The 25,377-nt window shown below is 35.9% G+C and overlaps 1 protein-coding gene across 3 annotated transcripts in view; it reads left to right on the top strand.

The window, feature by feature from the left end:
* The first annotated feature begins 925 nt into the window (after positions 1–925).
* POT1 (protection of telomeres 1) overlaps positions 926–25,377 on the top strand; it is a 60,929-nt gene continuing 36,477 nt past the window's right edge. Inside the window, exons 1-8 of one of the 3 annotated variants that reach the window (XM_071423774.1) lie at positions 926–1,283; positions 1,925–2,008; positions 5,409–5,542; positions 9,698–9,770; positions 11,115–11,206; positions 15,292–15,402; positions 17,250–17,297; positions 18,463–18,577. In XM_071423774.1, the coding sequence (XP_071279875.1) occupies positions 5,420–5,542; positions 9,698–9,770; positions 11,115–11,206; positions 15,292–15,402; positions 17,250–17,297; positions 18,463–18,577 (562 nt within the window). In that variant the 5' untranslated portion in view covers positions 926–1,283; positions 1,925–2,008; positions 5,409–5,419. Of the gene's footprint in view, positions 1,284–1,924; positions 2,009–5,408; positions 5,543–9,697; positions 9,771–10,455; positions 10,553–11,114; positions 11,207–15,291; positions 15,403–17,249; positions 17,298–18,462; positions 18,578–25,377 lie in introns of those variants that run through there. The other 2 variants (XM_071423775.1, XM_071423776.1) reach the window with 2 other exon arrangements.

The following is a 25,377-nucleotide window of genomic DNA, read 5'->3' as shown; positions in this document are numbered from 1 at the left end:
TAGTGAGACTGGTGCTGGAAAATAAAACAGCTCAAGGCACGTTCCACAGCAGTCCCGTCCCGTCTGTGATCCGTACATAGCCCCCGCCCGGCGGTAGAGGGGCTGCAGCGGCCCGGGGACACCGGGGACACGGGGACAGCCCGGCCCCGGGCAGCCGCACTTTGCCGTCAGCGCTCTTCCCCTCACCCGTGCCATCCTCCTGCAGAGGAACAGGATTACCGCTCAAAAACAGTATTAAAAATTAAAGAAAAACACCCAGACTTCAGGCTAGATTTCTGTCAGACCCAATTGTTTTGCTGATATATAAAGCTGGGGTATTCTTTTATCAAAACTCTACTTATTTTTTTTTTCTCTTTTGATTATATACCGGATAGGGTATAAGAACCTCCAACTCTTCTACGTTTAAGATTACTTATAGAAAGAATCTAGTAAATATTATAAAAAAAGTAACAGGAAAAAGAAACAGCAAAAAAGGAGATGAGTCAAGAGAAAATCAAGTGACCATTTAAATTAATATGCAGTGCAAATTGATGTTCCCAAATGATTTTAAGTCACCTATAATGTATAAGCTTTCCACGATTTCACTTCACCGCAGTTTTAATTGCTAAACAGATCTTTTACGGACATGAAAAAACAGAACCAGAAGAGAAAACAGAAGAGCATCAGTGGGTTCAAGCCCGTCCCCGTTCCCATTCTCTGCCCTGTCCCTGTCCCTATCTCTGTCCCTTCAGGACGGGTGTGCCCGGCGCCGCCGCTGCGCGTGCGCGCGCCGCCTGGGCATGCGCGATGCGCGGCCGGAGCGCGGGGAGGGCGGAAGTGGCGCAGGAGGCGGCGAGGCGGGACTGGGACAGGGACCGGGACAGGAGCGAGGACCGGGACAGGGACTGGGATAAGGGCTGGGACAAACGGGGTTGGCGGCACACGTGGACCGGCGGGTTTGCGGGCCCGGCTTTGCTTCCCTCCGGCCCGCAGCTGCCCTGCACACCGGCTCTGCTCCGGGAACGCAGTCCCCGCACGGTGCTCCACGGCTTTGGAAGTTTCTTTCCAGGCACTGAGTAGACACTGTTGGTAATTGTGTTGATGGGCTTGGTTCTGAAGTTCTCGGCTGCTTGTAGCTGGTGGATTGACTTTCTGAAGCGATTAGTTCATAGCGTGTGAAGTGTGGGATCTGCGAGTAGCGCTCCCCTCCCGAGGCCGCTGCTTTGCAGTGGATTCAATGCTGCTTTCTAGAGCTGAAGTGCTGTTGAGATAATAATGGCTGTGTAAGAATCCCTTTTCCTCAGGTAATGTTTGATTGTAGTCTCTTTTGCACAACGTCAGATAAGTAAATTTTAATCGTAAATAAAGGAAATTTTGTTTGTGTAAGAAATCTTGTTGTATTCTAAGGAAACTAAGTATCACCTTGTTCTTAAGAGTAAGAACAGCCAAGGACATACTTCCCATAAAGATAAATGCTCTTCAGCAAGGGCAAGCTGAAGCCTTGCAGCTGAGGGAATGTGTCATGCTACTGACTTGATTTCTCCTTCTGTTTTAGTTAATCTGACAAGATGTTTTCACCTCTTGAGAATTCTCAAGGAACTAATATATTATAAAATCAGACTTTTGAAAAAATTCTAGACAGACTACACACTTTGTTCACTGATGGTCTTCTTGATTTCATTAAGACTGCTGTATAACAGAAGCTTTGTCTTGTGATGGCACACTGGGTTTGTGGTAGTTCTGTACTGCCTATTCTGTTCAAGCAGCAAATGTTCATTTTTATGACAAAGTGTTGCATATAATATAATGGGAATGTGTGGTGAATGGCTGGTCTACACAGGTCTGTGCTTTTACAATGAAGCATAACTTACTTCATAATCATTTTAACTTTGGACAATTACGTGTTATACCTGAATATTGCACTGACTAATATTTGTGTTTACAGGGCCTTCAGATATCTACCACTGACTGACCACATCAGTAAGATGCTGATGCTCTTGGCTATTCCTTCATTCTTCATGAGACTTTGGTGAGGTTTCCTTCAGAAGTCGACATAGTCACGTGTTTTATTCACTTCTGTTTCCCAAAATGACATTATTCTCTTCATGTAATTTTTGTGTATGACTGAAGTGTTTCTTGCTAGTAGAGAAAGGACTAAATTTTCTACTTAGTAGGCAGAATGTCAAGGGTAGGGCAGAGCAACACATAAGAGTTAAGACCATAGCCATGCTCAGTGTTATATTTCACTTGAGTGGTGCACATTGCATTCTCTCTGGGGTGTTAAATTGTGGGTTGCATCCTATATACACTATATAGTCTACTTTAAACAGTCTACATCCTTTCATGTATTTCTTTGCTAAAGTTGTGAAGTTCTTTGCTCACTCTACAAATTTCTGTCACTTTAATTACTGGAAGGCAAAAGGTGTTTGTAGTTCACAATCTTCTTCTTTCTGCTCTGTGTATGTGTTATGTCTCACTCCTCTTCAAGGAATGTCCCATGCTGCTGTCTGACTTTCTTGCAGTCTCTGTTGGTTTTGTTTGGGGATTTTTTTCAATATCCATCCTTATGTATAGCTCTGTTTACACCATTTGGGGGCTTCTTAGGCTCAACTTGGAATTATTCCTGTCAGGCTTTTGAGAGCAACAAAGGTATTTGACAGACTAACTTGCACTGAGTTGCTCTCCAGAAGAGTTGGGAACACCAAGGACAGCACTAACAATATCTTCATGTGGATTTTGAAAGCCAATGCTCTATCAGTTTGTTTTGGAAAATTTACTTTCATAACTCTTAGAACTGGATACTCATATCTTTGGTTTTTAATTGCTAGGAACAAGAATCTGAAAGCTTCAGAGATTAGCAGTTAGAACACATGACCTTAGTTTTATATATGTAGGAGTTTAAGAGCTGTAAAAACATTCCACTTGTTTTCAACTGGAATGTTATTTACAGTGCTGTGTGTTGTTAAGACATCTTCATGGGAAAATTAAAAAAACAAACAGAAAAATCTATTTTTAATTGCTGAAGTAGTGTAACAGATAGAAACAGGATAAAAAAATAGTTAATCTGTTATGTTGTATATCTCCCTGGCTCATTATACAGTTGCTGGGTGAAGATCAATATTGCTGATTAACTTTGAAGTTGACTCTTTGTAGTTGGAATAGATCAGCTTCTCAGTCTGCTAGAATAAAGTGGGAAGTAGATACTTTGAAATGAAAAGCTGTGTAAATCTTCCAGTTGCTCTTTTCACTAGAGACTTGAAATGCTGGTAAGCTAATGACACTGCTGTTGTGGTGTGTGTTTGAAAACATACAGATAAAGGCATTTTTTAGCTTCATTTAGTAACATCTTACAGAAGTTCTAACTTCTAATACCTCACTAGTCAAAGCAGGAACAGCATCTGCACCTTTGGAGCAAGCTTTTATTTCTGCTTCAGCTCAAGCAGAAATTGGAACCTGTCTGGTGCTGCACCTCCCAGCTCTGTGCTGTCATAGGATGACCCTGGCTGGAAGACAGGTGCCTGCCAAAGCTGCTCTTGTCATTCCCCTCAGGAGGACAGGGAAGAGAAAATACAACTAAAAACTTGCAGGTTGAGACAGGGAGGTCACTCACCATTTACATGGACAAAAGAGACTCAAAATAATTTAACTTACTGGTCATCAAACCAAGGTAGGATAATGACAAATAAGAACAAATCTAAAGACCTTTCCCCCACCTCTCCCATTTTCTGGGCTTAGCTCCACTCCAATTTCTCTACCAGTTTCTCCCCCTGAGCAGTGCAGGGGACAGAATGGTGATTGTGGTCAGTTCATAATGCTTCATTTCTGCCTCCTTGCTCCTCATGTGAATTGGAAACTAGGAAAAAACAAAAGCTAGTCACCCTGTATGTTCCATTACAGCTGAGACACCCTCAAACCAAAATATTTTACTGACATGTCATGAGTGACTGTGACTTCTTGCTTATATCTGTTAGACAGAATAAGAGCTGTGGGGACTTTGCTGTAAATGGGGAAGGAGAAAGAAGGGTTGCTCACAACAAGAGAAATAGTCACGAGTTATTAGTGAAGTCTGATATCTTTGGATTCTGGAGTAACAGTAAGGTGGATTTTTGATTTTTCTGAAGAATAAGGTACTTTTTAAAAGAGTGTGTATAATTTTGCTTTCTGCACCTGTGTGTGTTGACTTATGATTCACTGGTCTTTTATTTTGCAATGGTTTCCCAATTCCATTTAATTATAACTGAATATTTTGTAGGAATTCAGTCTGCATAGCACTGCAAAAGCTCTTTTGAACTGTAATTTAAATGTAGTTTAAGCTTTTATTGAGTAGATTACCAAGTTTTTGTGTCCATTCAATACTATAGGAAATACTTTCTTTTCTGTTCTTTACTATCGCATAAAAATTGCTAAAACTGTTGGAAATCAGGGCTGTGGCTATAATACTGCCATCTGGACTTTCAGAAAACAGAAATTGTTTTTCGCTTAGTTTATTGAAACTTACTGCAAACAGAAGATTGATAATGTTGCAGCTTTTTTTAGATACCCACTTGAAATAAAAATTATACTGCAAAGACAAAGATACCCCCAGAAGAAATGAGATGACAATGTAATGAAAAAATACAGCAATAGCTACTTATTGCTACATCACTTTTTTCTATTTCTCTTATGTGTAACTTCACTGCAATAGACCACTCTTCCTCTCCCCTATTCTCAGCATTATAGCACTGTCACTAGTAATTTATTTCATTGACTTTTGTTACAGTGAGGGCAGACCAGAGATGACACAGTCATACATTTCTTACCTTGTTCCAAGTGCCTTCCATGCTCAGCATCTGTAGATACCATTCTTATTTTCTTTGTTATTTTTTCTTTACTTGATTCATTGATGAAATTTTTTTAATCTGTACATAAGCATCTGTTGTTCATTTTAAGTTAAAATGAAAAATGTTTTAATTTCTTGCAGTCAAATTTTCATATAGGAAAAAAACTGAATATGGGCTGCTTGTCCATGACCTTGTGCTGGGGAAGGAGTCTTTCAAAGTCTTGCACGCTTTTTGTCTGTATTTCTGTACATAAAATATTATATCTGTACATAAAATATTAAAACTGTTTACATTGCCCTTTGCATTTATATGTATTTCTGTTTATTTATATGTAAAATAATATTTTATTGCCATTTATGGTGTTTTGGAATGTTTGAAAAATTGAGTAATTTGGATGGTTGTCTATTGCCAAGGAAATGTTACTTTCTTCTTGCTGTGTATGGTACTAAGAGATGAGGCTAATCTCTCTGAAAATTTAGTTTTACATAATTAAACTCTCTTGTTATGAAATTGGTAAATATTCCCCTTCTGAGTAAGATGCAACTTCTAGTAACTCTTAATTTGAACAAAATTAGCAGCTTCAGGACTCTTTTCATTATTTTTGTTTAGATAAAGCAGCTATGCCTGTTCAATTGCTGAAGAGCATTGAAGGACAATCTGAGACTCCACTACCAAGCCATTTGCAGAAGGAGGATTTAAAACATTTGCAAGAAGGGTGTGATTATACCAACAAATACATTCAGGTAAACTGACCAGTAAAAAAAATTTGCCTTGCTTTGAAATAGCTCCTGTTACATTAGCAAGGTGCTTTCGTATTCCATCTCACTTGGTGACATTCTGCAGCTGTGTGTCCTTGTGTTCATCTGTTGCATATCTTTAAGCAGTGGAAAATTATGACCTTCTTGAACTTCACTGCATGTTGCTATTACCTTCATTGATTCACAGTCCTGTCCCCTTCTCTTATGTTATCAGACTAAAATTTTGTAGGAGTTTCTCTTTTCAGAGTTTTTAAGCAGTGGACCAATTTAAAGACACATTAATATGCAGAATGTTTTGCTGCAAATGGAGAGACTGGGGGGAGGTTAAGTGGTATTTTGTTTAAAAGAAATAGCAATAAGCACCCCAATCCTGTTAAAGATCAGATTTCAGAGTAACTAAAAAGCTTTCTAAAGTAGTTCTCCTTTTGTATGAAATTATGCAATATCCAGTTTTATGAAAAGTGTTGTTTGTAGCAATTACCAGCATCAAAACACAATTAGTTTTTTTTAGCATTACCAAGTGTGCACTAATATTTGACAGTAATCCCAAATGTATTTCAGATTGGAAGTACAATCCTGCTATAGTAATGAAATGTAGAAATAACCTTTTTCATGCCTAAAACAAGTATTCTCTGTAAAATGCAGCATCAATTGTTGAATGTGGTCTTTTGCTATCCTGTTTAACTTTTTTTTTGTCTGTGGCTCTTAGAATCCTTTTAGGCATCTCTGATGCTTATGTATCAAGAAATCAGCATTAACCCGGTTTTCTTTCAATCTATTAATCAAAAAAAGGGGGGGGGGGAATTAAGGAAATTTGGTTCTGTAGAAAACATAAGTTGTCTTGAATCCTTCAAAAAATGGCACAAACATTTAAAAAATATGAGCTGAACTGATCTGTTTTTCTGTATCCGAAAGAAACATTTTTGCTACCACAGCTGTATATTCTCAGTTCCAAATCTAGTGCTTATGTGACCCTGTGATTGAGTCCATTTATGAGAAGGAAACTGGCAGAAGACCATCCATATTGCTGGAGAGAGGATCATTTTCTTCTGCTGTCACTCTACACTGGATCATTGTGGTGTCAGATTGATGCCGGGAGTGGTGCGCTTTGGTATAGTGAAGGAGCAGAACTGCTCTGTTTGGAAGCAGGCAGCAGTTGAGTGGTGTAGGAGGTGATTTGATTGAGAATGATTCAGCCTCCCTCAGGTCCTGTAAAGGAACAAATGGAAATGTCAATAGCCACTGCTGCTAGCAAACAGGGTTTATTCCTCAGGGGGTAGTTTCCTGGCCCTGTTCACCTGCGCTATACATAGACCTTCGTGCTTTGAAGAACTGTGTCTGCAAGCAGCCCTGACATGGAAGAACAGGGATTCTTGTTCAGAAGAAAGTGGTGAAGGAAACAAAAATGCATTATAAATTAGAAAATGTTTCTGCCAAAATATATGTTTCCATTTGGAAAGCAGGGTAATTACTACCAGACTATGATTTAAAGCATATATGCAGTGCTGTAGCTGATTCTGAAAGGGAAAGTGTGTAGAATGTCTTTCTCAGACTTCTGCCTTATGTTAAGAGAACTTCATGCTGCTGCTGACATGGATTAGTAGGTGACTAAAACAGCTTGGCATCAGCAGCACAACTGGAGAGCTGATAAAGCTGGTGCTAATGCACCATTAAATGTGAAGGAAAATCCAGTTCTGCAGGCTGAGCTTGAAGTGAACCTTAGAATGCACTGATGTTAGTTTATCTTAGTGGTGGCACACTGTCACTCTAGACCTGCCAAAATAGGGATCAGGTCCTGCTTTGACAAGGAGGGAAAGGCAGAAGAGGATTTTTATGAGCTGTGTTCTGGTAAAAGCCACAAAAAACATTTGGGATGCTTCTGTCTGACTTGTGTGCCTCAGTCCTTTCATTCTTCTGCGTTTTTATCTTCCTGATACCTCTTTGAAAACTGCAAGTTTCAAATTTGTGGAAAAACGGCACAAGCAATGTTTGTACCTCCTCAGTCTGTTAACTAAACATGATACCTTCTCCTCTTAGTTCATAATTCTCTGTGTTTTGCTGCAGCAAATCTGAACCAAACCTTAAAATCAGCTGCCAAATCAGCTATAGAACCAAACTGAGGGAGCGAGGCGTTATAAGGAAGGAGACACATGCAGCAGAAGAATTGTACGGGGTGGGTTTGAGAGTCTGTCTAGTGGCATATGGAATATCAAGGGTTTTGGAAAAACCCTTTTGGAAAAAGTCTGCCTCTGAGCTCAGTAAGCAGTGCAGAATTTGTGAGAGAAGAGCCAATTTGAGCAAGTTTTACTAAGGTGGGTTCTTTTGAAGTTTGGAGCTCAAGAGCTTGAGGCATGGGGAGAAGGGAGTGGGGCAGTATGAGGAAATGGGTAGTAGCTGGGGAACAGAACTGTACTAACACCTACTGTAGTGTAGGTGTTTGAGATACAAAGGAAAGTGGAGGGGCCAAAACATTATAGCAAAGAATGTGGTCCCAGAATTTGAAAACTCTTTGGAAGATACTGGGATGTAAAAGGAAAAATAAAAAATAAAGATGGTTAAAAAGCAACCACTATCACATTAGTAAGTTTCACTTTTAAATAGTGTGCTGGTGCAGATCGAAATTTCTTACTAAGAAAAAAATATGTCTGTAAATGTTGAGTGTTCCTGAGATGACTGTTTCATTGCAAAGACTTTATTACAAGCAAAATTCTGTAGCCTTTTGTTTACCTGTGAATACAATTCAAGACAATCTCAGCAAGAACAATTATCTATATATATATATGTATGTGTGTGTGTGTGTGTGTATATATAGCAACATTTTAAACAAAGCTGTAATTTTGAAAACAAGTGAGAAACCTTTCTGGTTTTAACAGGTAAGTTCCTGCTTTTCACAGAGAAGACTAATGAGTTTTGTTAAGGAGATTAAATTATCAAATTATTTTGGAAATCAGAATTGGTAAATAATGCTGAGGTTTTGTGGAGTGATATTATTTCTTTATAAAACAGATAGTAAAATCTTGTTGAATTTGATTTCGACTACTCCTCAGGTAGCATGTTGTAGGACAAATTTTACTCTGGAAGGCCTCTGGAGTATCAATTCCCTGCTGCATATTTTATCTTGATTTGGTTTAAGAAGCATTTGCTACCATTTAAGTCAAGTTTCCCACTGAATATGTGTACTGTAAAATCACTGTGATTTACCTGACTGTCCTCTTAATGGTGCATTTATAGACATATTATCATACTTTCTTTTTACAAAAAACCTTTTAGTCTATTTTTGTGCTGTTTGTGTCATTTTTAAGCATTTTGCAGAGTCTGTTTTCAAAAATTTTATTATTCTTTGTTGAACTTTTTTTTTTGTTTTATCGCTGAGAAGGTTACAGTGCTTTATCTGCAATTCTGTGAAAGAATACATGTGACTGACATTTTTTGTTGACGATACCCTCTTTCTAACTGGATATGTAGATTCCAAAGAGATATTAATACCACTGAAGTTGCTGATTTTTGCTTCATTGTAACTCCAGCATTATAATAAAAAAGAGTATTTTGAATTAATTTTTAAATCATAGGATCTTTTAGAGCATTTGTATTATTACCAAGCAATTAGGACATGACAGTTTCAAAACGTTGTAATACTCTTCTCACAGCTGTATTTTTTTTATCTTCATATGCATCTATTATATCTTGACTGAGATTTTGTTCTGATATTTATGTTGTAATCCTTTGCCAATGTTTTTGCAGGAATTGCTACATGTATCTCTTAAGATTTTGATCACTAACTCTTTAGATGTCTTTTGTGCTAAAACTCTAGTCTTTTTGCTATTTTTGTAACTACTAAAAGTTATATGAATAGTTCCATAGCTACTGTTTTATTGTTTAAGTTTATCATATGGTCGGTGGAATCTAAATAATATTGTCATGTAATACTTGCTTTGTTATATCTCAGGAATGTGGCTTTTTGTTGCTATCCATAGCAGTTGTTTTTTCTTTTTTTGTTAAGGATGTAAATGGCAATTTATGCTTGTTCCATGAATTCTGCCTTTTTTATCTTACAGATGTTTCAGCTGTTATCAGTATTGCAGTAACTTAGTGGCATAAAGTCTTAGTTCACAACATTTTATTTTATTTTTTGCTTTGTAGGGAATAGTTACTCTTTCCTACCCATTAACAAAACTCAGAGATGGAACAGACTTTTTCAAGATTGTTGTTCAAGGTACTACATTTAAGTATACATTTTTAATTTATGGTACTACATCAGTAGTTCCTGCTTTTGTGTTCAGTAGAATGTTAGATTTAAAATAATCTCTAAAACTGTTCATTTTCTTAAAAAGAAAGTTTAAAACTTTCTTAAACTTAGCTTAAACTTATGCCAGGTAAGTTCATAGAACCAATGCAGTTGTTATATTTCAGTAGACTTCTTGTTGCATAACTTTTTAAAGACTGTCCTGGGAATGTATTAGCTATATGTATAGCTTTAATAGTGTATTTTCAAACTGCTTATCATAAGAAGGACCAAGAAAATTGCACACATAATAGTTATAATATAAATAGCATATACTCTGCAAGGGCACCTTTAATATAGGTCAGTATTTTGAATAACGGCAAAATATTTGTGTTTCATTCTGTTTTAATTTAAGCATTTAAGAAAAGGAAATTTCACCTGACTACTCAAGTATTTAAACACCAGTAACTAGATTAGCACTTTGAAACACCTGAATTGTTCATCATGATATGAAATGATATGAAAAAGTAATATGTTCCTTTTAAGTCTTAAGTTTATCATCCCCTCCAGTCAGGAAGGTGGAGGAGGTCATTTGTCAGGGGTCTTTTAGATTCAAGGAACTTTCCCTTTTTCTTTCATTTCATTCTCAGCTTATTCCTTACAGTGGCTAGGAATCATCATGTGCTCCCTGTGAGCCTCCTGACTCCTGAGCAGCCAGCCTGGGGTCTGCAGCTGCTGCCTGGTGCTGCTGCCTGTGCCTGGTGTTAGCAGAGGTGAATGGAATTGTTGGAGCCTCAGTCAGCCTCCCTGCTGGCTCCAGGTTTCTCAAAGGGATGCTTAACCTCCCTGAGTCTTGCTGATTTCAGTGACTGTTCAGGAGAGGAGAGTTCATGCACATGCTCCATAGAAACATAAGTTTGCACATCTAAATCGTTGAAACAGTAAAAAGTAGAAAACTCTAAAAATAATAACATTATTTCTGCTTCAGTCCTCCTGGAAGGCTATTAATTAATATTTCTATGACCTAGAATATCTTCAGTTTATATTAGATTCTACAATAGGGTCTGTCGTTAATCTAACACTACACATTGAATTATCCAAGTGGAAATCTTTTTCATTTCTGTTTAATTGTACACTGGTGTACAATAGACTCATTTTAATCCTCTTATGAAGAATATACTGAGCAATATACCTGCAGTTAGCACATTTCCTGTTTGTACATTAATTGAAAAATTTTAGACTGTAGATCAACTTGTTTTGTAAACCTCTTTGCACTGCTGTTATGTTTTGGAGAAGGTATAGTGATTGGAATCACTTTTGCTTTTTTTCCTCCAGATTCGGATAACTTGTGTTCCCAGATCAACAGCATCAATGTTTTCATATATGGAAAAATGGCAGAGGATTGTGCAAAAATTATACGCCATGGGGTAAAAAACCACCAAAACATATACAGATATAAATTCTTGGATTAGGAATTGTTTTTCACAGATGTATGTCGACTTCTTGTCTTGTCTTGTCTTGGTCTACCTATCCCTAAAATTGGAAATAGTATTTGCTTATATAAATTCTTTCTCACACTAATATTGAAAAAAAGGAATTATTTTTATCAGTGCTGTTTACCTTGCAAGCAAAGGATCATGAATATGGATAATAGAGGTGTCACCCATTTATATTCACATTTTGATAAGATATATTTTATAATTAAATTCACTTAAAAGACAGTTACACTAAAAGATTAAAAAAAAAATCAAAACTGTGCATACAGGGCTTTTTTACTGACTTGGTGCTGGTGTCTTGCTTTGTCAGAAGTAGAAGTTTGTTTTGATTAGCTCCAGGAGAAGACTTAGACAAGTCAGCCTGTGAGTTTGTTTACCACTAAAGAAGGAAAGCAAGATAAAAACAAATTACCTCAGTCTTTTTATAAGACTGCCTATCAGTTTACTGATATTTCAATATTAGCCAAATATGAAATTAAAATTAGAATATAAAGCATTACAAGCTCATGTTAGGGCTTTTTCATTTGTGATATGAATTCATATTAAATCATAGAATAGTTTGGGCTGGAAGGCACCTTTAAAGATCAGCCAGTTACAACCCTCCTGTCATAGGGAGGGAGATATGGGCAGGGACATATTTCACCTCATTAGATTGCTTCAAAGCCCTATCCCAGCTTACTTTGAACACCTCCAATGATGGGGCATCCACAACGTCTCTGGGCAAATCACAATCTTTATACAGATTTCTCAATTCCATATAATTCTCAATTTTGATGGGGAAGCCAGGGTGGAAAGTTCCTGAACTAATTTGCTAAATATGTAAGGTGCAGAATCTTTTTAAATTCAGTGAACAAATCAGTTTTGTCCTGATGAAAATACAAATGTTGAACAGGGCACTGAGCAGCAATTAGAAGATAAAAAGATCATTACTAAAGAGCTGAATTAGAAGCTACAACCCACAGGCAACAACCCTTAGACAGCCAAGGTGTGTTAGAACTTCAGTTTGTTCTTCCCCAGTGAACTGAACCATCATGGTGCTTCCCTCATGTCTCAAATGAGATTTTAATTTTGGAAGAATATGAATATAAGGAAACGGTGATTTCTGAAGCTAGCAGAGTTTGGAAAAAAGCTCCATTTTTTAGCCATTAAAGAATTGCTTCAGTAAGGTCCAGAAGGTAGTGTTTATTTGCTGCATACCATTTCAGATTTTAGTATTTTTTAAATTCCATACCATATCTTCCTAAAGTTCAATACTATAAGAACTTTAGCTAAAGTAGCCAGGGGGAGGAGCTGGTGATTTCTAAAACATGTGAGTGACCATGTTTTAGACCTGAGAGTCTTCTTGATCTGTAACAGAATAACCATCAGGAAAAATATTGTATTTCCTGTATTTCACACTTTCTGAATGAGGGAAATAGAATTTCTTTTTGCCATTTAAAATGTTGTTTGAATCTCATAATTTATTTATGCAATATACTTCCGTTGACATCAAAATCCACCAATTTAAGTAAATAGCTTTGATTCCCAAGGCAATTACAAGATCTTTTCAGCTAAAGATTAAATGGAAACTAATCTACTTTGAAAACTAATACAACATTAAATTTCAAAGCAGCAAACAAATATTAGTAGAATTTTTTTGCATGTTTAGAAACTGCAAGTCACAACCTGTCAAAGTTGACTGTGAATTTGTAAAAAATCTGAGAATATATCTGTTCTTTCTGCTTGTAGAACTAGATTTTGAGGTTAGTGCTGTCTTTTTCTCATGAAAATTGCACAGTCCTTTAACAGTTTGAGAGGAGGTTTGTTTTTGTTTTTTTTTTAATGTGGTGCTACATATGGCATATATATTACGTGAGAGTAATCACTAATGACCTAATACTACTCCAGAAAATTTTACTTCTTATCAGCTTGTCGCGGTGAGGGAAACTTGGACGCTCAATATGAGTGTTTAGCAAGCTTCATTTATTGAAGAGAGCAGCAGACTTTTTGCACAACAAGTAATAAGCTCATACATATTCTGCAAGCTAAGCAATCTATTGGCTATACTACAATATCAGCTCTTCCTCATACCTTAGGGGTTACATCTTTCTTTTCCCCTGTCTCTCTCACTGCTTGTTATTGTACCACAGCCATGCTCAAGGACACAGTGTTTGCAGGTGCAGGGACCCAGATTAGCTGCATCCTCCTGATTCTTGGTCCAGAACGTGGCCCCTGTCATGTAGCTATTCCTCCACATCAGCTTGTTAAAAGGCTGAGTCTCTGTAATTCTGAAGTTCATTCTGACACAGCAAGAGGAAGGAAGACAAGAGATGTTACCTGTACAGATCTCCAGTCCTGTCCCAACAGCCATATCCCAGAATCTTGTGCACTCTATATTCTACTAAAATGCTGAAATGGAAATAATGTATAAGACATAGCTTTTTAGATAAAGGGTGATTTTACTGTTGAAGGAACATTCTGAGTAGCATCACCTAACAGTGAAACAAAGACACATAGTAACACCTGATTTTGGCAAAAGTAATGGAGTTTGCTGAAGTTTATATTTGTGTGATTCTGTATCTGGAAAGAATGAAACAACTTTCATGTATGTTAGTAGGACAGCGTGTTAGAAGTGCAGAGAATACTGAGTGTTGTAATTGTTTTGACATGTTTTAATTTAGCTTTGAGTAGGGCTTACTTCTAGGTTTATATATTACTTTTTAGTCCAAGTGTACATTGTGACACTACCTGAAAATCACCATGTCCTAAGTAGTTTCATTGTGAATTAAGCTGTCTGATTAAATTTATGTTTTCTGCAGAAATTTTTTCCCCAATGTTTTAATAACTACATATATCACTGTCACTTAATCTAGAAGCCTTTCTTTTTCTTGCACAAAACATTAAGGTTTTGGATCTTAAATCATTTAGCGTAGCATTGTCAGATTGCTGAAATAGCAAAAAAAGCGCTGTCATAGTGCAATATTTGCTAAAACTGTCAGCTTCAATCAGAAAACTCTTTTATTTGTTGTAATCAAATAAATACATGAAGAAAAGTTATTCAGTAAAAGTTTATGGAAGTGCTTTTGGTAGAAGCTTGAATAGAAATAGAGTTCCAAGTCTAACATGTTTATTGGAATGGAGCACACTGGCACAGCCCTGCTAAGCAGTTCTGATAGCAAGGGAGCTGACTATAAAGGAGCTTTACATTGTATCAGATAGCTTTTTTAATCACCTCTGATTACCTAAAGATGTTTGATGTATTCTCTATCTTCTCCTTTTTACTTTTTCCTTTTTTTTTTCTTTTTGATTTGGTGAGGTTGCTGCTAAAAACATGAGCTGCTGCTGGGACTTGAATCATGTACCCTTTAAATCCGCTTTTTCTTCTTCATTTTGTGGTGTCTGAGGAACTTTGTACCAAAGTGAAAATAGAGTTATAATTTCTTTCTGTGCCAGAATCTCAGGAGTGATGCCAGAGATGTTTTAAGGTCGCTTTTGCTACCAGAAGCTTACCTGTTGATTGACCTACCTATTTAACCCTTAAGGAAACTGTTGGTCCAGCCAAAACAGTGTTTATAGGAGAGTTTCTTAAAAGTACATTTGTAATTCAATGGGAAGGAAGCGCTAAGAAAAAATGGTTTATCGCTGCTGGTCTGACATGTGATTTCTTTTTACTTTAGTTAAACTAAACAGAAAGCAGTCAGTCTTCATTGTATTCAAAGAATAATGATTCTTTTGCTTTATTCAGTGTGAATCTTCCTCCCTAGGCTTTTTCAAAAATAGCACTCCGTTACAGTAGCATCACGAGTGTGAAAATTTCAGCAGAATTAAAAAGAAAAACTTTCTGACATTTGTTGTAAATATAAATTCCATGGGGAGAAGAACTAAATTGGGAAACTCAAAGACAGATTTTAAAATTAGTTCAGGATTTTTGTTTCTTCAGTGTCTTGAGACTTTAGAGTGAAATTTCACGATATAGTCTTAAAATAGAGCATGTGTTAGAATCTCTATAACTTTCTGTTATTGCTCTGTCCCCATAGGAAGCCTTCATAGCTGCAGGATTCAAGGTGATAAAATTGCCTACAGAGAGAGAGGATGCTAGACATGACTGTCACCTGGAAGTGTCTGAAGAAGCTGGATCAACCATTTATGTACGTGGTTGCCCAATTTTTTTTTTTTTTTTTTTTTTTTAATTTCCAAAATGCATTTATTTTGCTTTATAATAGGAAAAAAAAACAATAAAATCTATGTGAAACTTAAATGGTATAGATTATTTACCATGTTCATCAGGAAATAAGACATGTTTCCTGTGTGTGTGTGCACATGTAATTTTATAATAGCCCTAACCAAATTATTTTTCAGGTAAAGTTCTACTTGTTGAGTGCAAGAATTTGACTATGGTTGGCTTTATATACATTCCCAGAGCTGTTTAAAGTACTGTTGTGATAACACATTTCAATAATGCAGACAAGGTAGAGGGTGCAAGAGTGATCTCCGGTCTAAAATGTTTAGTTTTCTCTGGTCTATGAGATTGTAATGTTTTAACTCAAATCATTAGTTGTTGCCTTTCAAATACATGGATTGCTATAATCTAAATTTTATACAGAGAATTGTACATTTTTGTCCTGAATAAAAGATTTGTTCTTTTGTACTATTCTCACATCAGTTCTGTTTAGTTTTATCTGAACAGTTATTTTCTAATTAAATCCTAAATTTAAGAAAATAAAAACTTTTTTTTTTAATTTCAGAAAGGCTCTTTTGTTCTGGAATTGACCTCTATAGGTAACTAAAACTTGCCACACAGCTCAGTGAGAAACAAGATTATTTAAAATGATAGCGCAGACTGTTTCATGGCATTCATTATCTGTTGATGATGATGATATATAGGTAGAAAGAATATTTTTCATTGAAGATCATGGATAGCAAAACTGCCCCGAGTCCGAATAGGTGTTTGTAGACTAAAAGTGTCTACATTTTAGAAACTACTCCAGGCCTTCAACTGAGTATTGGCAAGACCTCATGACATACAGTCTAATCTGAAAGACACTGTGCAGCTCCCTGAATGCCTGGGTTGTGCTGAAGTGTTTATCTCATCACTGACCACAGAATGGAGCTTGTGGCACTTTGTTTGGTGACACACAGATTGGATGCTTAACATTAATACAAATGAGCAGACTTTGTTGTGGGCTTCACTTCCCCAGTCATAACTTTTTACTCAGCTGTTTCAAAGTGAAATCAGCTTCAGGAGTGCAGCTGAGGTGGAGAGCAAAAACAGATCCCTGAAGGAGTGGGCAGTGCTGAGGCAGGGCACAACTGTGACAGGGGCTCTGTGTCCAGCAGCCAGGCTGGGCTGTGGCATTGGGGTGGTGGCTGAGCCCCGTGTTCCTCACAGAGAGTGGAGAGTGTTGGCTTTTCATCAAATCTCCATGACTAGTTCTTTAAAAGACTTTACATTGAAGGTAAGTCTGGCTTATAAATAAGGCTCAAAAAGCTTAGGAACTATCTTTAAATAAAGCTTATCCCATTCTGGTGAGCTTTTTCCCCCAAAGGAACGGAACAAGTCACTGAGAATAGATCTGCTCTAAGCATTGACATGTATATACATCCTCATGTACAAAACCTTAAACCCATTTAAGGTCTATGTTAAGCAACTGTAGTTCTGAATTTGTGGCCTCCAGCTTTCAAATGCTACTCTGTTAATGTGACCTAACGTGTTCAAATGGGTGACTTTAGCAAATGTGTGTGTTTTTTTGAATGAAGGAATACATGGTATGAATACATACCTTTTGTATGAGTGTGAGTGCACTGAACACTGCTTTCTTTTCTTCTGTAGCTAAAATTTTACTAGATTCAGATATTGTTTAGGTACAGCAAAAATGTCTGTAGGGCTGGTTTGTATTTCTATATGGTGTTGTATTTGCTTTAAAGTTATCAAATGTTGTTACATTTTCAGTACCTTCAATTTTTAATCAGAAAGTTTGTTATTTTTTCTCCACAGATTTACACTAAACCAGGAACAACTGCTGCTTCAGAAACTGCATCTGTGGTGAGTTTGTATTTGGGATATTTTTAAATCACATGAGATTAACTGCATGTTAATAAGAAGGTGTGGAATTCATTTCTGTTCCAGTTTAATTTATTTCTATATGCTTATCCCAGCCATCATTTAGCTTTTACTTTTGCAAATAATATACCTGGAACACAAAATAAAATATGAAAGAAGTAGTACATTTTCTAAACTTGAAGTACAGTTCCCATCTCGATCTCCAAACGGATTTCATGTTGGTTTAGGAAATTTGAATTAGAAAGGTAGCTATTGGTCTAAACAAGATTGTATGCTTGTGTTGTAAAAGAAAAAAATGAAATATGAAACTTCCTTTGATTTAAAATCAGACTTCCAATACTGGCTTTAACATTTGTTTTGTTTTCTGTTTGGAACAAGCCCTTATGTGTCTGACTTAAAATTCTACAAGAAATAGTGGTTTAAAAGCAGAGGAACTGGTTTATGAAATTTTAGTATTCTTTATCATGATGTTAAAGATTCAGTACCAATGGTGATAGAGTTTGTTTTCAATTCTTATTTACTGTTTCATTTTTTCAGTATAGTACTTGAAAACCTAAGTTTTCAATCAGTTTGAGATAACTCTTATTCTTTAAAAGAGTCTAATCAGCAACCTTAAGATGAGAGGGGAATAGTCCTTATACTGTAGAAATTAGCCCTTAATTTCTTTAATCCTCCAGCAGCTGTGGAATTTTAATCAGGAGATGTACGCAGTGGCTGTGAGAGGTTACCCCCCACCACCAGCCCAAGACAAGGATTCTGTGCAGTGACACTGCCAAGCAGAAATACACAAAGCTATTTATATATGTGCTTTAAAAAGTCCTCTGGATGGACATGTAAAAATGAAGCAGTAAAAAATTGTCTTTCATTGTTCTTTATTGTAATGACTTTTACTCACCTGGTTCATGTGTTGAAACTTACTTCAGTTAACTGGTTGGCTTATTGTAAGAAAGGTGCAATCACAGAAAGAAATTAAAAGTCCTTTCTTAGTCTCAAGTGAATAAGATACAAAAAAAAATAGATAATCTTTATTTCTTCTTTTAAGATTAAATAAATATGTCTGAGGATTAATGATGTTACAAGACAAAATTCTGTGTGAATGTTTGAATAATTTTTTCTTCTGTTCCTTTATTGGATCATGCCTTTTCAGTCTGTTGCTCCAAAATATGTGTATACTCCCCTGAATCATCTTAAAGATGGAACTGTAGTGAACCTGTATGGCGTTGTGAAATTCTTCAAGCCTCCATATATTAGCAAAGGAACTGGTATGTACTATATTCAAGAGATTTGAAATGTCCTCCAGCCAGAACTGTTCTTACTATGTTTCTACAAATTCAACCAGAACAGCAAATTCACATGATCTTTTGACCATAGCTTTGCCCAGCTAATACCAAGGAAACAAGAAAACAAATAGATAAGAGATATCAGCCAGTTTAGGCAGACTGGTGGAGAGAGCAAATGAAGAAAGAGATTTATAATTTGTCCAGCTCCTTTAACAAGACTTCAGGGAATTGAGGACTTGGAACATCTTAATTAGACAAGCACTGATTGCTGAAAATCATTAGGGCAGCCATTCTTTCCAGATATGTAAAAATGTGTAGTTAAATGCCCTGACTTTCAAAGTAGCATGTCTCTGAATCTGTCTGCAAGAGATTTTTTTCAGCTGAGTTATTTGTCAAGTTAATCACTTCAATTTCTGTAGTAGAAATTTAATAGGGAAAGTGATTATTTGTTTAGCAACTAGTCCTTTCCAAAATGTCACAAATAACTTCCTGATATGTCTTCCCTATTTTCAGTTGACATTATTAAAATAACCCAACAGTATCACTGGAGAACAGGAACACAATCTGATATTTCTTATTTATGGCAATAGTTGTAAATTCGTATGCTACTTTATAATGAAAATCTCTAATACAGTTCTAATTAGTCTGGGGTTTTGAGTAAAAATGCTCACTAATCAGTCCAATATTTCAGTGTTGGTCTTTGATTTTTTGCACAATCCAGAGTGATGTTTGCTTCAGAGGGTACAAAATGGTCGATGATTGTTCTGCATTGTCAGGGCATGAAGTGGCTCTCGTCAGAAAATTCTATAGTTGCTTTAGATCTGAGCCAGTCTTGCATAAATACATTCTCTGTCTGACACTGTAATAATAAGAGTCATGTAGCTTCAAGCTGATGCCCCCTGGAAGCATGGCCACTGTACTTTATCCACATATAGATTCTTTAGGATCTTTATTCACTATATAGATATGCCCTGAGGTAAATGATGCTGCTCCATCTTACACATATTAAGGCTTAAGTCTGAGGTTTTGTACTCTGTTCCCACTGAAGGTGGGTACCACTGGACCGGTACCTAATTTAGTCTTGTTGGTTTACATAATCTATAATTAAAAGTTCATCATTTTCATTGCCATTATTGCATTAGGTGAGTGTTAAAACACTGATGAATTAAATGAGTTTTCAGTATGTTCATAAATCATTTCTTACAGAGAAAGTTGTTTTAGCTAAGCATGCTTTTCCTTGGGGCATATATTTTGACACCTCAGTATATGAGAACTTCATGAGTTCTGAAAACTGCCCAAGAAACTGCTTTGGGTCTTGCCTCATACAAGAGACAGATGGGATTTTGTCTGATAGAAGATCTGCTGGAAGTGTTCAGAACTATATTCTAACTTTCCTTCCCCAATAGTTTAGGATATTTTAAATTTTTAACAAAGATTATATTCTCTTCTCTCCCTCCCTTAGTCTTAAGGATATCTCAAGTACTTAACCTTGATATTTAAAAGAAAAGGTAAGTAAATAGAAGAAAAAAAGAGCCTCTGTCTTTGTAGTGCCCAATTACAGAGATTATGTGCTTGACCATGAAAGTTTTAGGATATTACAACGTGACACCTACTGCATCCCCAACCCTTCTTTTTTCATGTAGATACTGGTCAGTATTTTTCATAAAACAGGGGAGAATGAAGAGTAATCCTTGCTGCTGGTTAACAATGTCATAGAATTAATGTTCTGTTTTTCTGGGGAAACCTCCATCTAGCATTTTTTCATAGATACATGCAGTGTATTTTTATGTCACATGTTCAGTTAAAATCTCATTTTACCCTACCTAGACATTCATTTAGTTTGTAACTATTTAATTTTTACAAAATATTTCTTAGAATCAAAATTAATAAAGGATAGCAATTTTGGAAAGGACACTTCTAAAAAGCTTGAACACTTCCAGGTCAACAGTTCTACATGCCCAAAATGCAGATTAAGAATCAAATCAGATTCTTAAAGAATTTTTGAAGCCCAGAGTTTTATTTTTGTTCTCAAGTTTTATTTGATCTTGAGCCAAGTTCATCAAACAGCCCAGAGTCTGTTTAAATTATGTAGCTGAAAAATGAGCTCTAATTTCAATGATACCATTTGGTCAACTTGAATTGCAATAGTCAATTTTTAGCAAGGAATAGCAAACCAACTTTACAGTGCAAAGCAAGCCCATCACAGAATGTTGTGGCATCCTTTTGTGAGGCAGCAGACTCAGTTATATCTGCAGTAGTTTTTCCTTCAAAGTATTGTTCAAACCTATTCAGACCATTTTTGGATTCTTTTCTGAATCAAAACGTTAAGGATTTATATAAGTTTTGCAGAAGAGAATAAAAACTGTTGCAGAGGTAAAGACAGCAATTTAATTTCTGGATCCCTCGAGATTAGAATAATGTTTTCCTTTCTGTTCACAGTGATTTATATGCATTTCTTTTTAAAATAATCACTCTTTCTTATCTTAAAATATAGAAGATAAATAAAAGATAAAAACATATCTAAAGGAATTAATAATAATAATGATAATAATAATAGTTAATAGAAATCTAAAGACAGTTACTTTGATCTAGAGATTACATGATGATGGCATTGAAACATCTGTTTAGCCAGAAGCTTCTGGTAGTTGCCAAATTGTATCTCCAAAGTGTATCACTATTATTTTAGAAATAATAAGCTCTAGTAAAACAGTTTGATTCTTCAGAGATTTTGTTTTGGGCTTCTGCAGCATATGTTTTTATGTATGTATATATACACACATAGGAATTGTGTGCACATGTATGTTATTTTTTCCTGTCTTGTTGAAATATAAATGGTAAATTAGCTGGCTCAGCTGTTTGGTGTTAGTGCAGACACTTGTGTATTGAATGGCCTCAGTAATTCTTGAAAACAGTATTAAATGTTTCATTTAGTTTTGAAGAGAGAATAATTTGCTACAATAATCTGTCTTTTTTGTGTGTATTGAAATAAAAGAAACAGAAGGCAGTCTTTAATTAGAGTCCCTGACTGCTAACAACATTGCCCCAAACCTTTTTTATCTCTTGGAAGGGAGAAGTTATTGGTTCAGGGTAGTGGGTTTTCCACTAAATGTTATTGAAGAATAAATATGTGATTGCCCAAAGGGGGATGTGTAATTAGATCGATGCTTTCCACCTTAACAATTTATACAAGCATATTTGTCAGGAACTGCTGAAGTCCTCACTAGAACTACAATAAATTTTTAATCAGTGAATACTAAACAACTTGTTGGTCCTACAATATCAATAACTACTAATCTGGAAAGCTTTTTTAGCAATTTTGATTTCCTTAGGATGACTGAAAAATGAGTTTGTACATGAAGCTGTGGAGTGTGGGGTTTTTGTGGTTTTTTTATCTATCTGAACACGCTGTGGAGAAATGCTGGCTTTCTGCTCATGCTAATAGCCAGCATAACAGAGATTTCTGTAAAAAGAGTGGAAATGCTGTGACATTATGAAGGAAAAGTTGTAACCTGAAGAAGGAACCTAGACTATCATAGTGGAGGCAAAGGACCTGTATAGCTTGACGGTCAGCATTCTCCATGCAGACAGTGCAACCTTCTACTGATTACCAAATTTTTTATGAAATAAAATAAAGAACTTGTTAACAAGTTATAGCAGTTGTATTTTTAAAGAGCAATAAGGACTTAGCTGAAAGAGTATAAAAAGTGTGTAAAATGTATGCAGACCATCACTCTATACTTTAATTTAAATTAAACATGAGTTATGTCTCCTTGTTTTTGTAACACCAATTCTGGGGTGTTACCAGGATAGGTAGCTGTCCATTGGCAGGTGGTTCCTCACATGATGTTAAGCCTAAATGAGAATATCTCTTCCTAATAATCAAATATATTAAAAAAAAAAGGTAGGTGCAGTTTGAAGTTCTGTGTAGCACTATGAAGCACTGAAATTTGGTGCTTTTACTGAGACAATCTATTATGAAAGTAGAAAGCTTTCTTCTGTAGCATATAAATTTGCTGAACTGTGCATCCTTTGTGTCGTATTTTTAAGACAGGTTATTGCAAGTAAAATCTACCAGTGGTAAAAATTCTCTTTTAAAAAAAATCAGTGGATTTTTTTAACCAATTGAGTTAATTTCTCTAGTAAGGGAAAATTGACTCCAATATGTAAACTTCCATTATTTATTTATTTATTTATTTATTAGCTTGGTAATGATGGAATTATGCTTTTTTGGGTAGTATATTGAGAAAAATCACAAGTGTGAACAATGACGTTACATAATGTCCTAGAGTTAAACAAAACAATATAAATTCAGCAATTCTGTAGAGTTTGACTCACTGTTTTTTCAGAAAAGTGAATTCATTCAATGATCTATAATGCTACTGTGGAAAACAGGAAACAATTTCCACATTTCAGCTGGAAAAGACAAGTGGCTTTTTATTTTTAACCTTCAAAAAGGACTTCGCTGAATGAGGATTTCATTTAAAAAATGAGTATTTATGCTTTGTTCTAAGAGACCTCTGTTGTAATTAGGTTTGTAGAAGGGATGTTTTGAGGTGATAGTAAGGCATGGAAGACTGAAGTCACAGAAGACTTCATGGAAGACTGAACCTCTATTATGTAGAAAGTGTTCCCTGGCTATGTAAAGCAAGTGTACTATTTTATACTGCTTTGACTAGGATGATTATCTGTCTTATATGATTATGCTAATTACACAGACAATTGAGGTAGTGTGTTTAACTTCTACCATTAAATAGGCAGCTGCACATGTATGAAGCTGACTAGGTTGCATAATCACAGCATCAAAGAGTAACCACAATTTTAATGTGGAATGTTTTTGCTATTTCCCCTTGATTGTGATGTTGGATTTTATCGGTGCACTGTAGCATGTTATTCTGCATCCCCAAAGGATTGTAAATCTATGAACCATATGGGCTTTTCTTCTTAATTGCTCATTTTGCTCATATTTGCAACAGATCTTTTAAGTTAACCTCTAGAAATGATACCCAAAGAAATGCATCAGTCTTTGGATTACAGTAGCAAATACTTGCAGTTTTGTCAGTCAGTGACTGAAGTTTATTCTTGACATTCCTATCATAAAATGTTAAAATAGACTGTATATGGACCTTGTGCCTTTGGTGGGAGTGGAAAAGAGTCATCTCAGTAACTTCTGAAACTTGGGAAGGACAAGAGTACTAGTTTTATAGAAATACAGAAGGTTTTTGTATCTGTAGGAAAAATTTTATTTCTTGATAAGCCTTCATTGGATTTCTTTCACCCTTCATTCACTCAAATCATTAAGGAATTTAAACTTTTAAGTTTAAATGATAGCAAAATTTAAGGGTATATGTGCTGGAAATGGAAGAATATTTCTTTTGAAGCATGTATTTTATTCAGTCTTACATACCTACCCTCATGTTTAGGGAATCTATTCAGAGAGTTTACATATAACAATCATTTTTTTATGACTGCCTTCATGTAACTTTTTTATAGAAGGCAAATCTGTCAATTTTACTAGACTGTTAGCATTCTCTTTCAAAGCTGTCTAGCAACAACTTCTGTGTCTGCATCTTCATAATGTGCATGATGGGGACTTCATTGACTTTGTTTTAGACCTACAACACATTTGTTCAATTCCTAGCTGTATAAATGGTATAGTGTCATTATCACCAGGTGTCTCATAGAATTACAGCTAAAGGAAGTTGGGGTTTTTGATCATTTAGATTTTTTTTCTCTTCTCTTTGGATTTCTCTTTTTAAGAGATGAGAAAGTATCTGTTAGGGCAAAACAGATTTGATTTGGCGAATTTAATTCATTGCCAGTTAACATAAACATCTAATATTGAGAAACAAAGAAATACTTGAACACTTAGGGAGAACACTGTTCCTCCACCTTTCCCAGGTTCAGCTTCACCCCAGGTACCCCTCCTTCCTCCTCTCTAGTCTCTGTTCCTCTGGCTATGGTTACAGGTGTCTCTTGGAGGGACAGTAGGAGGTACAGGAGATCAGGGCCAGGATGTAGCCTTTCTTTCTGCTGCTACTTGGTTTCTCAGGTAGGTTACCAGCTGCCATGTTGCTAAAGAGCAAATGTGTTTTTACTCTGTTTATAAGGTATCAGAGCACACATGTTCTGTGAGCTGAACTGGAAAGTACAGGTTTTGTTTATGTCATCCACAAATACTATGTTCTCAGCTGATCTGCATTGTCATCTTTGTATCTTGTCTTGATTTTACTTTTTAGTTCATTATTAGAAGTGAAATTCTATGAAGTTTAACTTCAAAATGGCATATTTCATATTTTTACTTTCTGGCTACCACCGTGTGACTCTGTTCTTGTGGTATATATATCTATCTTGCATGTTTTGTTGAAATCAAGGATATGTAATTTATGCTTTAATTTGCTTGTAGAACTTGTAGAACTTATTACCTTTTCAGAAAGCTGTGCAAAATAAATCTTAGAAAATGATTTTATTAAATTGTAGATATGTGCCTCATTTTGTAGAAGTAATTGAAACGTGAAAGAATAGCATGCCTGTTGCAGACAGAAGAAAAAGGTGTGTGTGTTCTTGCACACAGAGCTGTGCTTAATCACACATTTCATTTTCAGTTATTTCGGCTAATTATTGAAAAGATGGGCCACACTTCAGTTATTATGGTACTGTAAAAAAATTAAATTAGAAAAAGTTACACAGATCATAGCAAAAAAAAATTTGCCATAGGGATGTTCCTCCCAAATTTAGTATCTGTGTATTAATAATTCTATAATGCCTGTTACTCATCCAGACAC

This window comes from Agelaius tricolor, unplaced genomic scaffold, assembly GCF_023055355.1.
Source record: "Agelaius tricolor isolate 1412-34295 unplaced genomic scaffold, bAgeTri1.0.p SCAF_3, whole genome shotgun sequence".
NCBI classification, from domain to species: Eukaryota; Metazoa; Chordata; class Aves; order Passeriformes; family Icteridae; genus Agelaius; species Agelaius tricolor.
This window is presented reverse-complemented; position numbering and strand designations above follow the sequence as displayed.